Raw genomic sequence first — 22,988 nt, forward strand, 5'->3', positions numbered from 1 at the left:
TGTGCAGCTTCCTTGGGAAAATGTTTTGGTTTATAGTATTTACAAATTGTCAAAACCCACTCTGCTTCAGACTGGTGGATGACGATGTTTCCCTCTGAGTCAGGATATGTGGTTGTACTCTGCACACCTGGTCTCAGCGCTCAGTCCATCACAATCTCCCTCCTGACACCAGCACCAAGTTACTAACCATGCTGGACAATTTGTTTGCACTAATGTCTTCAAATCCCAGAGAGCCACTCAATTCTCTGCCCATGGCACTGACAAATGTTCAAATATTAAATATGAGTTAGAACCCATGTGCATGTGTGGGTCGTTTGAAATCCATTCCTACTTGTAATGATATGCAACAACAGGAGAACAGAGCACGTTCATGTACATGCACAATGAGAGAAGGTGGGACTTGTCTGTATTAGTTTTAATATCAATCTTTGCTTTGTCCCAGGTTGATGAAGTGAAACTTCATCTTTTCACCTACTATCTCAAGAATGACCCAGAAAACACATCCTAAAAAAGTGATATAAAGTCCTGTTCTATTTTGGATATATTGATGAACAACCTATTTTTAATTATTTATTAAGATTTCTGCAATGGGAATGTAGGATTAGTGTGCAACCCATGTAGGGTTCAGGTCTCTGTCCTTGGTGTGCTCGAACAGGAGAAAAACTAGCAAGTGCTTTTTTCTAGGATTTCAAACTATGAAACCTTTCTAGATCTGCCCTTCATTGTCTCTGCCATCATATGAGAGCCATCAGAAAAGGAGAGATAAAGAAAAGACAGGGCAACACTTTTATTTCTTGAACCAACCAGTTTTTATAATCTCTTATGGTTCTCAAGAATTTGAGTGAAAATTCTGAGTCGGGGGTAGTTCTTGAACTGTCAATCTAAGACTAAAAATTAACACAGGTGGAAAGTATGATCAGTCCTAACACAGAACAACTGACTTGTAAGAACTAGGTACAGCTGTGCTGGGTACACACTGGACATCAGAGGTCCCAGCTGACTGTTAGGGACAGCTTTATTGAGAGATGCTATCAAAGAAGCAGGGTCATCCACATGAGAGGGCAGGAAGGCAGAAAGATAGGTACACTCTTGGAGTTTTAGATTAGTACCCAAACATGGGAGAATTTAGCAAAGGGCATGTGTTAGGCATGAGTCATTGGCTGGAGGGCTGAAGAGTGTGAGGAGAGGGTCATTGTGACCTAAGAGGACAAGTATTAAAAAGTTGGGAAGGTGAACATCTGGGCCACATTGAATGGGAGAGTGTTTTCCTCTAATCTGCAAGTGTCTTAAATGATCTGAGGAACCTTGAGTAGCAAAGGAAGGTTGGTAAAGCACAGAAAAAATATGGTCTCTTAATCCCTTATATGTTGTTTCTGGTCATAGAAAGAGTTCAGAAAACCAAACTTTCAAATAGAAATGAACTCTTTATGCTGGAGTAATAACTTTGAGTATTGTATCTCTGTGCAGTGTACATCATTGCCGAGTAAATAAAGAGAATGTGGTGCACATACTCTCTCTCTCTCTCTCTCTCTCTCTCTCTCTCTCTCTCTCTCTCTGTGTGTGTGTGTGTGTGTGTGTGTGTGTGTGTGTGTGTGTGTGTATTTGTACAGAGTGGAACACCATTCAACCATGAATATGTGGAATTTTCAGTAGCTGAGATGGTACTGGAGGATACTTGCTGTATAAGCTCCAGACACACAAGTGAAGGACAACATGTTCTCACATAGCCAAGATAAAGAGCAACGTATTGGCAGCTGAGAATAGAAAGGGAAAGGGATGCTGTGAGGAGGTTGATCAGTGGGTACAGAATTACATTTACAGAGGAGCAATGAGGTGTGGTGGACTATTACATAAGAGCATGGTTGTGAGTAATAACGGATTATGTATTTCAAAACAGTACAGTAGAATTTTAGTGTTTCACCATGACAAAATTATAAATACCTGAGGTGACAGATATGCTAATTCCCCAACTTAATCACTTCACAGTGTGCTCATACATGAATGGTAAATTACCATTATGCACCTAGAATTTTACCACTAGAATAGGTCAATTTAAAAAGAATGAACTCTTGCATTTTACAAGAAAATTTTACCCTAAACTGCAAAAGAAGGAAGGAAGACTACATGAGCTTGTTGCATCCCAGAGAAGAATTTGCAACAGGGAGAGATGGTGGAATAATCTCTCTGGAGACAAAGACAAGAGAAGCTGTTATCTTTGTGAGATAGTGGACAGGCCTTGGAGAACGTTAGTAGGGGAGTTGATCAGTGTGATTGTATCATGTGTTTGCTGATTGACATTTTCTGGAGTTATTCTATCTGTTCCTGGAAACTGAGAATCTATGCTGTTAGATAATTACATTTGACTTAATTATTAAATGTATTTCACAAAGACCCACATTTGACTTAATTATTAAATGTATTTCACAAAGACCCACATTTGACTTAATTATTAAATGTATTTCACAAAGGACAAATTTAAACACTGCAATGTCCTGAAGGAATGTGGAAGCAGCCTATCATGCTTGCAATCCACTCATCAGTATTCTGTAATACTTGAAGCTAAAAGGGTTATACTCATTAGAGTTAGACTTTTTTTACTGGCTCATTCAGTGGAGTTGGTATCTGTCAAAGTTGCTAACTACCATGTAAGATGCTTCTAGCATCGTTTCTTCCTCACAGTATGATGGGTATATTCAATTATAACAACATGGTCCCATCCATATTGAGTGAACGCCCCATCCACAAGAATGTCTGCTGGGAACCCACACCATCTGTGCTACTGGAAGCTGCAATCTACAAGGTCACCACCACTGCTGTCCTTTCATCAGTATATCGTTTTCCCTTAAGGAGTGGGTGATGATTTAGAGTCTGACTTTTAGCACCCTGTATCATTACCAGAGAATCAGGCTGCAAGGAGAACTGTCTGATTTCCTATTTATCTTGGTTATCTCTTCCAAGCTGCATTAAGCTCTCCAAAGCTATAAGGTACTTTAGGGCTGTTGGCCATGCACTTGAGAGTCATTTCGATGTGTGCTTAATTTTGTGTTCCATTTGTCAATGTGCAGATATTTGAGTGTACTCCTAAATTGATTCAAAGTTCTTTACACAAATGTAAATTTTCTCCTAATACCGAAGACTACTCCTTCTGTTCAATAACCATCTACTCAGTACATTGGATTCCTCTGTATTCCGGTGACCTTTTTATAGTAAAAGCTTTATTAGAAAGAAATTCAACAAGAGTACTTCACCCTCACTGTTACAGCTATGAAAAGGAAATAAAATGAAGTAAAATAGAGTTACCAAGTGAGTCATATTACTCTCCACATGTTTTTGGAGGTCAACATCAATCCTCCCTCAGGAGACTCCAAGCCTAAAATACCAGAACTCATCTGAACCTTGACGAGCAGAGCCTTCTGGGCCCCCGAAGGAGACAGACACATCTGGGTCTTCTTATTCTGGTTGCTACTCTGTTTTAGTCTCTTCATCTGCCTCTTGGGTAGGATCAGCCTGGACCTGGAAGGCCAGCAGGACAAGGGCAGAGAGGAAGAGAAGTGTCTTCATGGCCAGGAGTCACCTGGAGGACTGCTGAGCCTGAGCTCGCTGTATGGAGAGTGAGGAGGCAGCCAGCATTAATGGGGCACAGACAGACCCCTCACTTAGACAAGGCACTCACTGATGTGGACTGGGAGAGGCCATTGTCCTCAGGATCCCTTTGCTGTTCCTCTGTCCTCAAGGCTGCCATCCTGATGTTGCTCTGTGTGCTCAGTGACACCCGTCCCCCACTGATAATGATGACGGGGCCTTGCTACCTTCCCCTGTTTCCCATCTGGTTGAGTATTTACCTCTCAGTGGTCAAGAAATAAAATAGCTAAACACTGCCTAATTCAACAATCTCATGGAACAAAGTGTCTTTGTGTTTGGAACTAGGAGCCTGCTCTTCTCTGAAGTGCGGTCCCTGGAACAGATAGAAATTCAGGTGGACTTGACAGTCAATTCTTTGCATGATTCCGGGTATTATCAAATACCCTCATGAAGGAAGACTTATGAATCTTTTCCTTTGGGGCTTAGGAAGTAAAATCACCTTTCCTTGTCTCCAGTGAATTGAGTTCAGGAGACAGGTTTTCAGAGTGAAGCTAGAGTGGGTTGTTCTGAAGAAGCCATTGTGACAGAATACTTCACACTTGGGAAATTTCCAGTGCTGTGCTGTGGCTCTTGTATGAGATCATGTACTTTTTACTTTTAGGTGATGTGAATTAAGGAAAAATGAACAACCATAGCAAATTTTTTCTCATTTTAAATTATTCTTTTTGTTTGCAATCTCTGAGTCTATGTTAAAAAATTGAAGTCCTCTTCCAATTGGTAGAATGTAGTGATTTTTGCACTTTTTTAATAATTAGGAAAACACCAGTGTTTATCATTGTATTGACATGGATATATATATATATCCCACAGAGCTTAAAAACAATGGTGATCTTGCTTTTATTTTGAAATAACCTGGAACAATGTACTTGTGACAGTTGATCATGCTGCTGTCATGAAAGCAGTATGGCAAACACCGTTGATTCCTCAGTTTCATTCCTAGATGTTACTCACTGTGATCCCTTTATTCAATGTCATATGCTCACTGTGCATCTCCAGGCACAGCCAAGACTTGTCAGGCCATTGTGGGAATAGTCCTACAGTTCACTGGACTGACTTGAGTCTTTTGGGAATATATAAGGGGTGATACATGTTGCCCATTCAGTGCACAAAGAATGAAGAAAAATTATAATTACTTCTCACCTGGATACCTGAAAGTTACATGGCCTTTATGCCTGTTGCCACTGCAACAGATTTAGTCAAGAATCGTTGGAATGCCAGTGTCAGACTCTTAAATGAAACTGACTTAAACAAAACCCCGACTTCAGACAGTAGCAATTGCAAAGATGAGCACAGTTTTCAGATAAAAAGTAAAAGGAAGAAGTTCAAATGATGTTGCTGTCCTGGTCTACACTCTTATTTTTTCTCCTAATTGAGATGGGCACATTCACAAATGCATCTCCCATGATAAGGTCTTATATTCTTCTGAAGCAGCCTCATTCAGAGAAGGAGAAGGAAGAGCAATGAGTCCATGGAATGAGAAAGAGAGTAAAAATCAGAGAATGGCTACTCAAGAGACAAAATATCAAAACAACAATAAAAACAAGAACAGCAACAACAAACCGTGCACAAAGAAAGCCAATTAATAACTGAAATATAAGAAGGAAGAGCCAAGAGGGCTTACTGGGAGACACACTGTCACCATACCTGCTGACCTGAGTTCAAGTTCCAGGAACCACACAGTGGCAACAGCAAGCAGATTGCCATTAGCTGCCCTCTGAGCTCCACCTGAGTTCTGTGGCACATGAGTCTCCCAATACATACAAGTAGTAATTAAATATAAAACAAATTTTAAGTAAATGATAACTTTCAAAAGACAGACTTCCCAAGGATTAGTTACAGAAAGCATCCTTTTGTCCAAAAAAAACTCCCCTAGCTTAGCCTAATCCTGTAGAATCTCAAACAGTTCATTTGGCCTTGGACGAACATTGAGGAACGGCCAGGTCGTATAAGAACTGAGAATCGCTGTAGGTTGCAGTGCTCAGAAGACGTCTCTATTGAACTCACATCCCCTCCATCACCATGGTATTGTCAACACACTGCACCTCATGGGCCAGAGGCCATCACTTATCACTACAGAGAACATCGATGAAATTTCGGTAAACAACTTAGATTGCAGGAAAAGAACAACTTGAAGATGACCAAGATCTTTCAAAATATTCCAATGACCACAGAAACATCAAATGAACAACACATACTTCTGGCTCATTCCAGCCAACTCTGAGACAGACCCATGTTACAGCTTCTGACTGTGACCCTGGACACTCTGAGGAGAGCATGGAAACACAGAGAAAAGGTGTGTGCATTGGGACCAGAACCAAAAGACCTATACTGACTTCATAATTAGAATTTCACCAGACATCACTAGTGATTAAACCTGCATCTTTAAAACAAGGAGATTTGTCTCCATGGTCTTAGGACATTCCTCAGTCCAATATGAAGCTCAGCCCATTTCCCATCAACCACCTTTATATCATAGTCTTCTGGTCAGAAATACCCACTCATTACTCTGTCCGACATTTACTATTTTTCTTCTTCCCATCATCTTTAATATCTGAAAGGTGTTATATCAGTTCTCAGCTCTCCAAAGTCTCATTTATCCTTACATTGAATGCCTTGTACTCTAGTTTGGGAAAATGCCTATTTTCTGTGATGTCTCTTTAACAAGGAGATGATTAATGCCATAAAGTTCTTGAGGTATTTGAAACTAGGAGACACATTCCCCATTAGTTTAACATACATAAGCATTCGCTATTGGAGAAAACATTTGAATGCTATTGATCCTGACAACCTCTTATGTAAAGTAAGAATAGTAAATTTTCATGTATTGTAGAGCCAGGGCAGCCTTGTGTCATAGCTTCATAGAAACCATGACATTTGAAACACATGATAAGCCAGGCAGCATTCTCCACATAGATAACATGTACAGCACATTATATTAGCTTATACTGACTAATTGCTAAGGTCTTTTTTCTCCTCCTATCTGAGGTTTTCACAATAACCCAATAAAGTAGCCACTCTATTGACCAATGTGTTGTGGGTTTGTAATGGAAGGTGCAAGAGGTTAATTGCTTTACTCAGAGACACTAAAGGTTAGGCAATAGGGCTGTGGCCAAGTCTCCTGTTTTTACCACCACACCACCTTCCAACCTACCTTCTGCGTTTCTAATGATACATCCTGTCATTCATTGGGATTAGTTGTTTTCCTTGCTAGAACCTGATAGGAGATCAAGGTTGAAAGACATCTGTTGACAGACGGTCTTTCTACAACTTCTCCTCAGTCTCTACCCATGCTAATTCCCAACTCTGTGATTCGATATGAGGCAACCAATAAATAACTTGTATTCTGTGGATACATCCTAAGAAATGGGTTTTTTTTGGCAGATATAACAAGAACTAACACACATGTAAGAATAGGGCGTAAGAAGGAGATTCAATTATTAAGGAGAACGGTGTCCTGTTGAGATTTTGCATGCAAACTTGTGACTCAAAACAAGTACAAAAGAGATCACCTCACCTGTCTTAGAGTCCAGGTTGCAGTGCAGGAGGTCATGAGAAGAAACAAGTTGTCAAGCTGTGACCCATCTAACCCAGCAGAGTTTTAATCCCAGTGAGGAAGGAAGACAGCTAGACCCTCTCAAGTGCACATGTGCGTCCTGTGCAAGAGGTTTCAGAGGACATTTCAGGGCCAATTCCATACTTTGGAGACCATGATTGAATATATGATGAAGGTTGGACAAGATTTAGTAATAGGAGAATTAGCAATGAACTACAAAGAACTCCATTTTCCAACATCACTTTCGTGTCTCTTGTCCACCTGTTCCATCCACAGCCCTACTTCCTAATGTCTTGTTGTGCATTCACATGTGATATCATATGTTGGACTACTAAAAATCCTGAACACCCTCCATGAAAATGTCAAAATTCCTCAGTTGTGGAAGTGAGAGGGTAAGAAAGATAACTCTGTCTCAAACACGGGATATTGTAGAAATTTTTCTAATGCCACTAAAACACACAGGCTTGAGTTTTACAAATATAAATTAAAGGAAGAAAACTCAGAAATATCATTGAAGGAAATTAAATACTAGATTGTTTGTAAGAGCAAATAAAACTGGAAATAAAAATAATGATATTTATAAAAATTTGTAATATTTAATACAAATAGAATATTCTGAGATTTATGAATGGCAGCTAAAGATGAATTAAAGAAAATGTGAGGTAGAAGGGTTTACTCAGAGCACTTGATAGTGTTGTAGAGGACCCAGGTTTAGTTCTAGAACCCACATAGCCAATCATAGCATTCTGGAACTCCAGTACTAGAGTAATTGGCCATCTTGTGCACTTCCCTTGGCTACTTATGAGAAAAATGTACTATTGATACTGAAATCTCAATTTGACCTATCAGATTGGGACTAGGAATATAAGAAAAATATTTTAGCACATGTTAAAGACACTGGGTGCTCTTCCAGAGATCCTGAGTTCAATTCCCAGGAACCACATGGTGGCTTACATTCATCTGTAATGGGGATCCAATGCCCACTGCTGATCTCTGAAGACATCTGCAGTGTATTCATAAGCATGGATTAAGCAAATAATTGTTAAAAAAAGAAAACTCTTTTCCCCCAAGGCCCAATGAACATAAATGTCTGTAAATGACTGGGTGCATGTTCACAGACAGAGGACTCTGGTCTCCACCTTCTTTGGTGTCCACAAGTACATGTCTTTCCCCAAGCGAGACAGCTGATGTTACCAGATTGATGAAGAGACAAAAAAGAGTACTTAAAGCAATAAGAAAATAAAAATGACGGTGTAAAAGAAAACTTGATTACTCTACTCAGACCTTTCTTCTGGATGGACAGATTGTGCTGGTTCTGCATTCTTTGGACCTTCATGACCAGTTCTGTACTGAACACTGTTAGGAAGGACAGAAAGAGAAAACACAGAAATAAAAAACATTCACATGGGCATGGAGCCTTTTGAGCATGCAAATTTTAGTAAGTGTTCCTGAGACCAACTCTGTGATAATCAGAAAAGACAATAATGTGTCTGAAATGTAAGGTGTGTTTCTTGAATCAGAGATCTATATCTACAGAGAGATTCAAGTGGTCATGTCCCATTAAACAATAATTATATATATATACATATATATATACACACATATATATATACATATATATTCAATATGTGTGTAAAATAGTATTCTTCTATCTTCAAAAACTTTTGCACAGAGTTGTAAGTAAAAACAGTGTAGCCAATAAATATTATTTATTAACATGTAAATAGGAGCTGGCACCTGTGACAGTGGGAATCCATACACTGACTGAAAACATCAGGAAGCTCTGGACCTTTTGCTGTGTGTGTAGTGAGAGACATGGGATAAAAACAGACTGAAGTGTATGACATGGCGGCACTTCTTGAGACTGATTAGCAGCTTCTGACCCTCTCTACATTGTGGATGTCCTTTCCCGTAGGTCAGTTTTCATTGTCTAAAAGTAAAGTCATTGATGCATCTCAGACCTGGGAATTGCACCATGGCTTGAGGATCCCGCAGGTGAAGAGCCACCTGGAGTACACTCTTGTCAGATGTGTTCCATCACTTTGGCTTCTTCAGAACAACCCACTACAGCTTCACTCTGACAAATTCTAGAAACTTGAACTCAATTCACTGGAGGGCACAATAAATCCATCTTACGTTCTCTAAAACAGCCCCAAAGGAGGTGATTCACAAAGTTTGCCTTGATGAGGATCATTGCTAATACCATGAAACTTGACCACCTGGTCAAGGACTGGTCCAGGGTCCACAGTTTCTGAGAAGAGCAGGCTCCAACTTCTAACCACAAAAACTATTTTTTCCATGCGCTCCTTAAATTAGGCAGCGCCCAGCTATTTTCTTTCCTGACCACTGAGAGGTAAATACTCAAGCAGATGGGAAACAGGGGAAGATAGCAAGGCCTCTTCATCATTATCACTGGGTGTGTGCGTGAGGGAAGGGGTGTCATTGCATACACAGGGCAACATCAGGAAGGAAGCCTTGAGGACAGAGGAACATCAAAGGGATCCTGAGGACAACAGCTGGGAGCAGTTGCCATCAGTGAGCGCCGTCTCTAAGTGTGGGGCATGTTCTTTGCCCTATAAATGCAGGCTGGCTCCTCTCTCTCCACACACTGGTCTCCAGCTCACCAATCCTCCAGGTGACTTCCAGCCATGAAGATTCTTGTCCTCCTCTCTGCCCTTGTCCTGGTGGCCTACCAGGTCCAGGCTGATCCCATTCAAGGGGCAGAAGAAGAGACTAAAACTGAAGAGCAACCATCAGATGAGGACCAGGATGTGTCTGTCTCCTTTGAAGGCCCAGAAGCCTCTGCTCTTCAAGATTTTGGTGAGTGCTTGTGCACAGAATGATGGAGGCTTGGAGTCTCCTGATGGAGGGTTGTAGATTAGACCTGGAATCCTGTCAAGAACTATCTGGTTCAGGTAGCTGTCTCTTGGTCCCTTTACATCTTCCTTGTCTTATTCATAGAAGTAACGGAGAGAGATTAACCATTGGGCTTGACTTTTTTCCTTTTAAGATTTTTGATCTAACAATTTATCTGTGGAAAACCTTTAAAATATAAAACATATTGATTAGTTCTTTTAGACCTGATTGATAATTTTGTTATAAGAAGAAATATTCGTTCTACTTTAAAAATTAGATTTGGGACCCAAATGCCAGTGTATGAAGCTGTTGGGTAAGGAAAAACCAAAAATGGTGATAGAATGTTGTGTAGATGACAATTCCTTTATGCGATTAACACTTTTTAAAATGTCTTATCTCCATGTGTTTGGGGTTGATCATGGTGCTGGCTGTGATGTCACCCACAGAGCAAACCTACTCTCTACCATGCACAGGACATCTTCATAGGGTAGTTCACTGTCACACACTGCTGGCCTCCTTACTTCATGCTTGATGCTTTCTTGTTTCCTCAGAGATAGGAAGGCCAGTGAGGAGGTGCCGTTGCAGAGCAAACTGCGGACCTAAAGAATATGCCACTGCGTTCTGTGCTCAAGGTCCATTTAAACAGTTCAAATTCTGCTGCACATGAAAATGGATCCCAAGTCTGAGATAACCACGTGCTCTGGGACCTCACAATCTGTCATTATTGTGCTTGACCTCAACTGCTTTTCCTTCTCCAATAAACTCCTTGCAGACAAATAATCGGTATATGTTTATTTGATGCTTTCTATGTGGCTTAGACAGAACTCTCCTGAGCCATGTAGCTGAATCTTCAGTGAATCCTTTGTAAAGGTCACATTTCAGCAGTCATATCAAGGATGAGCAGGAGGTTAGATACAAAGAGACAAGATGGTCTGCGCCAGCTGCTTCTTTGTCTATCAAGTCTGCTTTCCTTTAGATTAGAGTCACCATCAAAAATTATTCCCACATTTTCATGTTCTATATTTTTTTCAGTTGAAGGACGTTACACTGTTTCCCTCCTGTAGCTATTGTGAACTCTGAGGCAATAAACTACATGCTAGAAAAAGCAAGAAAGTAATCTCCTTGCAACAAACCCAACAGACAAAAGTCACACAAACATAATTCTACCTCTAACAACATATAACAAGAACACAAGCTCCACCATGTGAGAATTCTGTCAGACCTTCACGGAAATATATTTCCAATACCATCCAAACTACTCAACAAAATAGAAACAGAAGGTACGCTACTCAATTCCTTTTATGAAGCCACAATCACTCTTATACCTAAACCTGACAAAGACCCTACAAAGAAAAAGAACTTCAGAACAATTTCCCTTATGAATATTGACACAAAAATACCCAATAAAATTCTCACAAACCAAATCCAAGAACACATCAAAATGATCATTCATTATGATTAAGCAGTCTTCATCCCAGAAATGCAGGGTCTGTTCAATATATGGGAATGCATCAATGTAATCCACTATATAAACAAACTCAAAGAAAAACACCACATGATCATCTCAATAGGTACTGAGAAAGCATTTGACAAAATTCAACACCCCTTCATGTTAAAAGTCTTGGAAAGATCAGAAATTCAAGGCCCATACTTAAACATAGTAAAAACAATATGGAGCAAATCAGTAGCCAACATCAAATTAAATGGAGTGAAACTTAAAGCAATCTCACTAAAATCAGGGATTAGACAAGGCTTTCCATTCTCTCTTTATCTACTCAATATAGTACTGTAAGTCCTAGCCAGAGCAAAAGGAGGTCAAAGGGATACAACTTGGAAAGGAAGAAGTAAAAATATCACTATTTGTAGATAATGTGATATTTAGATATAAGTGACCCCCAAAAATTCCACCAAAGAACATGTAATAAACAACTTCAACAAAGTGGCTGAACATAAAAATAACTCAACCAAATCAGTTGCCTCCTTCTACTCCAAGGATAAACAGACTGAGAAAGAATTGGGAAAATGATACCCTTCACAATAGTCACAAATAACATAAAATACCTCAGTGTGACTCTAACCAAGCAAGCGAAAGATCTGTATGACAAGAACTTCATGTCTCTAAAGAACGAAATTGAAGAATATCTCAGAAGTTGGGAATGTCTGCCATGCTCAAGGATTGGCAGTATTAATATTGTAAAAATGGCCATCTTGCCAAAAACAATCTACAGATTCAATGCAATCCCCATAAAAATCTTAACTCAATTCTTCATAGAGATAGAAAGAGAAATTTGCAAATTCATTTGGAATAACAATAAACCCAAGTTAGTGAAAAATATCAGCAACAGTAAAAGAACTTCTGGGGGAATCACCATCCCTGACCTCAAATGTATTACAGAGCAATCATGATAAAAACTGTATGGTATTGGGACAGAGACAGGCAAGTAGACCACACATCATGGTCACTTGATCTTTGACAAAGGAGCTAAAACCATCCAGTGGAAAATGATACCATTTTCAACAAATTGCGATGGTTCAACTGGAGGTCAGCATGTAGAAGAATGCAAATCGATGCATTCTTATCACCTAAAGAAGTCTCAATCAAATAGGCACTGGGGAAAATTTCCTGCACAAAACACCAATGGCTTATGCACTCAGATCAAAAATCAAAAAATGGGACCTAATAAAACTGCAAAGTTTCTGTAAGGTAAAGACACTCTTACTAGGACAAAATGGCAACCAACATATTGGGAAAGGTATTTCCTAATCCTACATCCAATAGAGGGCTAATATCCAATGTATACAGATATCTCAAGAAGTTAGACACCCAAGAATCAATAACCCTTTTAAAATTGGGCACAGAATTAAACAAGAATTCTCAACTAAGGAATATTGAATGGCTGTGAAGCACCTAAAGAAATGTTCAACATACTTAGTCATCAGGGAAATATAAATCAAAACAACCCTGAGATTCCACCTCACATCAGTCAGAACAGCTAAGGTCAAAAACCCATGTGACAGTAGATGCTGGTGAGGATGTGGAAAAAGAGGAATATTCTTCCATTGTTGGTGGGATTGCACACTGAGACAACCACTCTGGAAATCAGTCTGGAGTTTCCTCAGAAAATTGGACGTAGTACAACCTGAGCACCCAGCTATACCACTCCAGGGCATATACCCAAAAGATGAAGCAACATGTAACAAGGACACATACTAAACTATGTTCATAGCAGCCTTATTTATAATAGCCAGAAGCTGGAAAGAACTGAGATGTCTTTCGAGAGAGGAATGAATACAAAAAATGTGGTACATCTACACAATGGAGTACTGTTCATCTATCAAAAATAATGACTTCATGAAATTCATAGGCAAATGGATAGAACTAGAAAATAACATCCTGAGTGAGGTAACCCAATGGCAAAAAAAACAATAAAACACTCATGATATGCACTCATGGATAAGTGGCTATTAGCCAAAAGCTTGAATTACCCAAGGTGCAATCCACAGACCACATGAAGCTCAAGAAGAAGGCTGACAAAATGCAGATGATTCATTCCTCCTTACAAGGGGGAACAAAAATATTTATAGAGGAGAGATGGAATCAAGGTTTGGAGTAGAGACTGAAGGAATGGCCTTTCAGAACCTGCCCCACCTGGGGATATGGCCTATGTACCTAGAGCCAACAAACCCAGTCACTACTGGGGATGCCAAGAGGTGCTGATAGGAGCCTGATATAGCTGCCTCCTGAGAGGCTCAGCTAGAGCATGACAAATACATAGGCGAATGCCAGCCATAAACCATTGAACTGAGAATGGGGTGCCCATTGGAGGAGTTAGAATAAGGATTGAAGGAGCTGAAGGATTTAACAACCCCAAAAGAACAACAATACCACCCAACCAGAGCTCCCAGTTACTCAACCACCATCCTAAGTGTACACATGGACAGACCCATGGCTCCAATTGCATATGTAGAAGAGGATGGTCTTGTTGGGCACCAATGGGAGGAGAATCCCTTGGTCTTGCAATGGCTCGGCCCTCATCTACACCCCCACAGTGTAGAGGAATGTCAGGGAAGCGAGCCTGGAAGGGGTGGGTGGTTGGAGAAGAGGAACACCCTCATAGAAGAAGAGGGAGGGGAGATAGATAGGGGTATTTTCCATGGGAAATCGAGAAAGGGAATAACATTTGAAATGTAAATAATTTTTAAAAATCCAGTAAAAGAGAAAAAAAATATGTGCATGCGGTTATACATGGAACAATTATAATTTAAGATGGGATAGTACATTGCTCTTCATAAATATAGTAAGTTAGCACTGTTGCCTATGTTTTACAATATTTTTGAAAGTTTATAATTTTCTGTCATTAACTCCATAGTTTAAAAGACTTCTTTATTCCCACTGTCTTTTGTAAACCTTGGACTTTTGGTGTAAGCGATTTACTGGCATAAATACATGCCATCTGTTACAGGTGGCTGAGTCAAGGTCTTTCTGTCCAAGCATGGTTCTCATGACCCTTGTCATTCTGACATAACACTTAGTGCATTTGCCCTGCAAGTGCACAGGAAGTAGGACAGGAGAGGGCGACACTGAGTAAGAGATAGCCAAGTGATTTTGCTGACACCTGGGACATTTTTCCTGTGCTATTCTTCCTTTTCTCCTTCTGCCCGCTGAAGGCAATATTCCTCACACAACACTCCTATCATAGAAGGAAACTCAGCGTTGATCCTGAACCGTTAACTCTAACCTTGAACCTGACTGATTTGTGTGCTCTACATGCCATCATTTTTCTCTGCTTCTGTACAGTTCTGACTGTATTCTCACACAGTGCTGGACCCCAAGATAGGGCCATGGTCTTCAGTGCTCCTTTCTTCTCCCACTCACTGTGTATATGCACACCAACATTTCTTCCTTTTTTTCTAGTTTTATTCAAAATATTCTTTTTCATACAATATACTCTGATCACTGTTTCCCTGTTCACATCTTCTCCAAACTGTCTTCACCAAGGCAACACCATGCCCCACCCTCCACCCCCACTCCCACTCCCACTCTCAAAGAAGCTATAAAACAAAACCACCAAACAGAAACAACAACAAAAAAGGGCAGGAGACACTGGTGAACATGCAGACACAGAAACACACAATACCCACAAAACCCACAAGATTGGAAACTATTTATGGAAGCAGAAGAACAGTAAGGTCAAAGAGAAAATGCCAAGTCTGGCAGTGGTGGCACAGTCCGTAATCCCAGCAGTTGAGAAATGGAGGCTGCACACTTGAGGTCAGTTTGCTCTGTCTATGATGTGAGTTCTAGGACAGGCAGGGCTACACAGAGAAAGCCTGTCCCAACCTCTCTCCCATGAATTGCCCAAGCAAGTAATAGGAAATAACAAAATAGCTCCAAAAACACCTTTGAGTTAGGTTCCATCTGCATTTCTTAAGGTAGAATCTTCCTTGCTCAACTTTCACAGGACAATAGGGTGCTGTTGTATGGCAAGAATTATTTTACCTAATTCTAGAGAGTACATAAAAGTCAGTTTCCACTGAATTCACAGCAAACACCAGAAGAGAGAATTTGTAGATATACTTTTAGGGGATGCAGCTAAACCCAAAGGAAGGAATTAACAGAGATGTCCTAAGGAGAGGTTGTGAGACAGGAAGGAGAGAATTTACAGATACACCCTAAAGAGAGGCCCAGAAGCCCTGTAGGAGCAGCAGCTGCCCTCAGGTCTGGCCTCCTGCTCAGCCATCTCACCACCTCCACAATTTCTTTCCGTGATATTGCTCACAAAAATTTCCTTACTCCTTACCTATCATTCGATTCTTAATTCAACATATAGACAAACAACTATTTCCATTGTTCCTGCAAGTATTGCTCATTTATTTCTTAATAATTAGAATGCCTTGATTACATGTATATTTTTCAGTGTTATTTTTGAATATCAGGATTATTCCCTCCCTAATGTCTAAGACATATTTTATATTTTAATGTACAACTCATGGTCACTTAAGGTTTTTTTTTTCTCCTTCTTGCTCCACATCTCCTGTGAGTGGGAGAGGCTGTGTCGGTGTGGGGAATAAAGAAAATTGGACTTCAGCAAGCTTGTTGCTTATTTGTAGGATCAGAGGGCATGGCCTACTGGACATAGGCTTTTGTGCTTCCACAGCCTGCACAGTCCTGAGCCACAAGTCAGGACTCAGTTTCAATACTTTGTCTTCTCCTAACTCTCTGCATCCCAGAGTCTTGGATGAGTCAATTGTTCCTGTCCTTGTTTTGTGCCATAGACCAGGGTGGAAGTCAACAGAACTCTAGCAACCATTTCCTATTCAGACCATGACCATTTACTAAATAATGGTCATATTCGTGAATTATGACTCACAATGCCTGATAATCAGCTTTACTTCAACAATAAAGGATTCAGACTTCTCATGCAGTCTCAAGGACAAGGATGTGTCATTACCTGGGTCACTTACATTAATCCCAGATAACAGACAGAGACTGTGACCAATCTTTCTCTTCCTCATTTCTTCCCCCTCCCAGTAAAGGACCCCTTTCACGGGAACTGTCCTGACTAGGTGTATCTGTTTAGGAATTAGCTTTTCAACTAAGATTTGGTATGTGCCTTTATGAAGACACTTGGATTCAAGAATAAGAATCTTAGGGGTTGGGGATTGAGCTCAGTGGTAGGGCGCTTGCCTAGGAAGCACAAGGCCCTGGGTTCGGTCCCCAGCTCCGAAAAAAAGAACCAAAAAAAAAAAGAATCTTATTATTTCAAAACCATGTTAACAAAATCCTAGCGCCCACTGTTATGGACTCAGACAACACTGAAAGTCCATAGACTCAATTTAAATTGTAATTACCCAAACTTCCATTTCAAGCTGCAGCTGTTCTGAGTACCCATGTTTGAATTTAGACTGAGGCCCAGCTAAAAGGGGAGGACCCTTTAATTATCAAAGAGCAGAGTGCTCTTTCTTGGTGTTTCTTCAGGTATGAGGGACCATCTGGGTTCTCTTGCATTCCTGGAATTCCTAGTATTGTCTTAATCTTTGGTTGCTTTCAGAGCTCGCAAATCATTGATTCTTACTGAGGTACAGGTTGACACTGAGTCTGTGGGGCTGCTCTTTCCCCAGAGTCTCTTCCCTTTAATTCCAGACAAGTTGTTCTCTCCCCTCTCCTCTCTCCTCCTCCTCCCCTCTCTCTCTCTCTCTCTCTGGATATAGCCTTTCTCTCTTCCTCTTTCCCCTTCCCTCTCTCTTTGTTCTCCATGGTGAATTCCATAGCCTCCTTCCTTGGGAGCAATAAACTCAACTCACAATCCAGCAGTCTCTCAAAAACAATATTTGTTTATATACTTATTTACATAACTTGTTTACGACAAGTTAGCAGCTTTTGTAAGATTAGTATGTTACAGTTTTATCTTTATTAAATGTTAGTCTTAGGAATCACAGTTTTTAGTAGATTTGTTCTTCTGATCAAAGCAACCATTAAAAACTATTCACTGTGTATGTGTGTACTATGTGTGTGCTTGTGTGTCTCTGATGTGTGGTGTGTATGTGTGTGTGTGTGTGTGTGTGTGAGAGAGAGAGAGAGAGAGAGGGAGAGAGAGAGAGAGAGAGAGAGAGAGAGAGAGAGAGAGAGAGGAGAAGAGGAAGTGCACTGCATGAGAAGGCTACGGTGATTCCATGAAAAACTTCAAATTGGCAGTTAAGGAAACTAGGCCTAAGAACTGGGCAAGTTCAGGCAAGTGAGTTACTATCAGAAAAAAATCTCAGAATAAATCCTTCAAGCCCTGATAATGGTTCCAGAATCTTAATGTGCATTTAATCGAGCCAAAAACCACAGACCAAAAGTAGTTAAACAAGAAAGGAAGACCCAAACTAGAATGCCTGGAAAGGGAAACAAAATAGTCATTAGAGGCAGAGGGATGGAGTGAACTGGGTAGTAGAGGGAAGGAAGCAGATGATGCGGGGGCGGGGGCAGGATCAGGTGTGGGAAAGATAAGATAGAGGCCTAGAGGGTCAGGAGAATTAATGAAAATCTGCAAATGCTAGAGGTTCAGGGCAGGGGATTGGGTACTATCTCTATGAAGTCCCAGAGAACTGGGATTGGTGAGCCTCCCAGGAGTCAATTGGGTCTATCTTAGCCAAGATGCTTAACAGTGGGGATACGGAATCTGAAGAGGTTACCTCCTATAGTCAAACAAATCTTTCAACCCAAAATTTATCCTGTTTAAAAGAAATGCAGGTAAAAATGGAGCAGAGACTGAAGGCATGGCCAAACAATAACCAGCCCACCTTGAAACCTATCTCTTGGGCAAGCACCATTCCCAAAACTATTAATCACATTCTGTTTTGTTTGCAGACAGGAGCCTAGTATAACTGTCCTCTGAGCGGTTCTACTCAGCAACTGACTGAAACATATTCAGATATTCACAGGCAAACATTGGATGGAGGTCAGGAACCCAAAAGGAAGAGTTTGGGGAAGGATTGAAGCCCTGAAGGGGATGGGAACCCAACAGAAGGACCAAGAGAGTCAACTAATCTAGCCCCTGGGAGTTCTCAGAGATTGAGCCACCAATCCAAGAGTGAACAAGAGCTGAGTCATGGCCCTGGGCACATATGTGGCAGACATACAGTTCAATCTCTTTGTCTTTTGGTAAAAATCAAAAAGGAACATTTTCTAGCAGTTCCCAGGAGCTGGATCCACTCACTCTGGCTGCTACTCTACAATGTAATCCAAAAGCCGCCCTCTCTTGGCTGTCTCCCTTTCAGCCTCCTTGGTGGTCCCCAAGGCAGTAGTTACCAGGTATGGCATGCAGACACACGCGCACACACACACACACACACACACACACACACACACACACACACACACACAAACACAGAAACATCTTGTTCTGCAGGCCGTCTTGCGTTCTCACTCTAAGCAACAACAGAACAAGATCAGCAACTCCGACTGCCTCTCAGCCATTTTTTTGCCCACACTGTCCTCTTTAGCCTGGTAGAATCAAAGGCCCCAAAACTAAATATTTAGCATTAGATTTACATGTTAAATTCTCAATCCACAGTTTATTCACACAAAAATATTCACTGCCAATTGATACCAATATAAATCAGCTACCTAGACAAGATAAAATCGATCTAGTTCACCTAAAACCAATCCATTCTCCTTCATAGACTCCATCTCGATCTCTCCATTCTCCTCCTCCCCCCTCCTTCCTAGACATTTGCTCTGCCTACCCTTCTTTCTCAACCAATGATAAGCTTTGTCTTACCCTGGACGGAACTTGCTGCAAAATGACATAATCCTACATCCATGGCTGCCTTTTCTGGACTCAGTGGAAGATGATGTTCCTAATTCAGCTAAGACTTGATGCACCAGGTTTGGGGAATACTCATTAAAGTAGCCTGTGCTCTCAGAGGAGAATGGGAAGATGAAGGACTCTGGGAGAAACAACCTGGAGTGGGAGAGCATGTGTGTGAAATGTTTGGGATGTAAATTAATTAATTAATGTTTAAGAAGCTTTGAAGGACACTTTGAAGAAAGTCAGTGGAGCGATCTCAGCCATCGTGGTGTGCATGTCTGTTCCTATGAGACAGGGTGTCAGTAAATAGTCCCGTCTGATATGGCAAATGCCATCCTGTTGTTGGCTTCAGCCCAGGGCTGAAGTTACAGGCATATGCCACCAAGCCTGGCATGGGTCAGTGAGACTTGTTTTGCGCCAGAAAACACTGTGTCACATGGATTCAGGACAGAAGCTTCTTTTGTACAGGCTCCAGAAGGTGTTTCTCAAAGGCATCAGCTTGCGTTCCAGCAGAGTAAAATCATTTTCCAACTCTATAGCCATTCCTATAAATTACAGGGATGCATGTTAATGGAAGTGTGAGTGTATTCTGAAAGTTTATGAATGTTCTAGGTGGATTATAAAAGCCATAGATTACACTGAGAACAATCCGCGTGACTGTTGATAACTATCTAAGCAGCTGGGGATCAAGGAAGCTTATTGTTTACTTTTTCATTGCTCTCGAAGTAGCCGTAGTTAGATGTCAAATGGATGCAGTATGTGTTATAAAGAAATATGGCAGATCAGAGAACCACCAAAGCGTTCAGGAAGAAGGAGGGAACTTTTGTGACCCGCCCATATTTCTATGTCCTTCCCTTCCCCTTACACATATGAAAACACAAAAGTCTAACCCTAATTCATAGAGCTCATTTTTCTGTGTTCTACCTTTAAGTGACCATTAACGAACAAGGTAAGCATCTCTTCTGATTCCTAGGAGAAGGCTCTTGCATCCCAGGGCCTTGAAGATGACACTCAGTCCTGAGGGCCAAACTCCTCTGATCTGTCTTTCTCTCTTCACCCCATCTTTCCACCCACAGTCCATCAAGTTTGATGGGTAAACACCTAGGGGCAGGTACTGAAATGCAATCTGCTGAAACCCCAGGTCTGTTTTGTAAGTTTTTCTCAAAAGCTGTGGTGTTCTTCCTTATTAAAAGTTCTTTCTTTGAACTCAAGAAGTTAGACTGCAGGGAGACAAGTAACCCTATTAAAAATGGGGTTCAGAGCTAAACAAAGAATTCACAGCTGAGGAATGCCGAATGGCTGAGAAACACCTAAAGAAATGTTCAACATCTTTAGTCATAAGGGAAATGCAAATCAAAACAACCCTGAGATTTCACCTCACACCAGTGAGAATGGCTAAGATCAAAAACTCAGGTGACAACAAATGCTGGCAAGGATGTGGAGAAAGAGGAACACTCTTCCATTGTTGTTGGGATTGCAGACTTACACAACCATTCTAGAAATCAGTCTGGAGGTTCCTCCGAAAATTGGGCATTGAACTACCTGAGGACCTAGCTATACCTCTCTTGGGCATATACCCAAAAGATGCCCCAACATATAACAAAGAAACATGCTCCACTATGCTCATAGCAGCCTTATTTATTTAGCCAGGAGCTGGAAAGAACCCAGATGCCCTTCAACAGAGGAATGGATACAGAAAATGTGGTACATCTACACAATGGAATATTACTCAGCTGTCAAAAACAATGACTTTATGAAATTAATAGGCAGATGGATGGAACTGGAAAATATCATCCTGAGTGAGGTAACCCAATCACAGAAAAACACACATGGTATGCACTCATTGATAAGTGGATATTAGCTCAAATGCTTGAATTACCCTAGATGCACAGAACACACAAAAATCAAGAAGGATGTGAATGCTTCACTACTTCCTTAAAAGGGGAATAAGAATACCCTTGGGAAGGAATAGGGAGGCAAAGTGTAGAACAGAGGCAGAAGGAACACCCATTCAGAGCCTGCCCCACATGTGGCCGGTACATATACAGCCACCAAACTAGATAAGATGGATGAAGCAAAGAAGGGCAGGCCGACAGGAACTGGATGTAGATCTCTCCTGAGAGACACAGCCAGAATACAGCAAATACATTGGTGAATGCCATCATTAAACCACTGAACTGAGAACGGGAGCCCCGTTGAAGGAATCAGAGAAAGGACTGAATGAGCTTGAAGGGGCTTGAGACCCCATATGAACCATAATGCCAACCAACTAGAGCTTCCAGGGACTAAGCCACTACCCAAAGACTATACATGGACTGACCCTGGACTCTGACCTCATAGGTAGCAATGAATATCCTAGTAAGAGCACCAGTGGAAGGCGAAACCCTTGGTCCTGCCAAGACTGAACGCCCAATGAATGTGATTATTGGGGGGAGGGCGGTAATGGGGGGGAGGATGGGAAGGGGAACACTCAGAGGGAAGAGGAGGGGGATGTGTTGGGGGATGTTGACCCGGAAACCAGGAAAGCGAATAACAATCGAAATGTAAATGAAACATACCCAAGCTAATGAAAATGGAGGGAAAAAAAAAGTTCTTTCTGCATGAGCCTCTGTCCAAGAGTCCAGAATATTCCAGAAAAGTTCCATGGAGAAGTGGCCAGAGGGCCTGGCACTGATCATTATGTGTTTTGGCTGCCCTGAAGGTTCTTCTTTTCCCAGAGAACCTTCAGAGGACACTCAGTGCAGGAGAGATGGGCATCAAGCTCCAGTCTACTGAGCTCTAAACATTATCACATTAGCTCCAAAGCAGTCACTCCAAGAAAAGCAAAAGAGATCCTATAAAAGAGGCTGGAATTTATGAATGAAGGGATCTTCTGGGCATCAATGAGAATGTGAGTTCACAAAAGCTAACACAGACCCTTGTTAGCACTTCTGGAGTTTGGAAAGCTTGGGAGTCTCCTCTTTTTTTTTTACTAGAGTTAAACTAGTATTTTCACGTGACTTAGGGGGGTGAGGAATAAACTTGGAAACATCCTCATATATGCCTCTTAAATTTGGTGGGTGTTTGCTAAGAACTGGGGGCTCAGGATCTTTCATTCCTTCTGCAGGCCACTAGGTTTGGTTCAGGCACCTGTATCTTGTGTAGTGACTGAGATCAGTGTTCTCTGGCACCTGATTTGTCCTGCTGTAACTCTGTGTGTCACAGGGTATGCAGTCATTTAAAAGACAGTCACATTTTTCAACAGTTTAGCACCAATTGAGAAGTATAGATTAAGGTATCTTAAGATCATGAGATGCCTACACCTGGATATCTTAAGGCATAGATGAAACTCTGAGCACAAGCGCTCTCTCTCTCTCTCTCTCTCTCTCTCTCTCTCTCTCTCTCTCTCTCTCCCTCTCTCTCTCTCTCTCTCTCTCTGTCTCCCTCCCTCCCTTCCTCCCTCTCTCTGTTTCTGTCACTCTCTGTCTCTCTATTTCTCTGAATCCCTCTGTCTCTCTCTGTCTCTCTCTCTCTCTCTCTCTCTCTCTCTCTCTCTCTCTGTGTGTGTGTGTGTGTGTGTGTGTGTGTGTGTGTTTAAATGAAGGCCTACCTATATCAAATCCTGCTTCTCCACATATGCACAGATACTCTGGTGATGAGTA

General features: G+C 41.2%; 2 protein-coding genes and 1 pseudogene across 1 annotated transcript; 2 read left to right on the top strand and 1 right to left on the bottom strand.

The window, feature by feature from the left end:
- The window catches only part of Erich1 (glutamate-rich 1), a gene marked incomplete at its 5' end in the record, with an annotated part of 52,793,804 nt that overhangs the window by 47,618,870 nt on the left and 5,151,946 nt on the right, over nt 1–22,988 (top strand).
- On the bottom strand, nt 3,355–3,561 carry Defal1-ps1 (defensin alpha-like 1, pseudogene 1; annotated as a pseudogene).
- Nucleotides 9,799–10,813, top strand: Defa6 (defensin alpha 6). The gene is given in 2 exon segments (NM_001033076.2): nt 9,799–10,015; nt 10,603–10,813. Coding segments are annotated over 2 exon segments (288 nt in total). The 5' UTR covers nt 9,799–9,843; the 3' UTR covers nt 10,719–10,813.

Source organism: Rattus norvegicus, chromosome 16 (genome assembly GCF_021556685.1).
Source record: "Rattus norvegicus strain SHRSP/BbbUtx chromosome 16, alternate assembly SHRSP_T2T, whole genome shotgun sequence".
Taxonomy (NCBI): domain Eukaryota; kingdom Metazoa; phylum Chordata; class Mammalia; order Rodentia; family Muridae; genus Rattus; species Rattus norvegicus.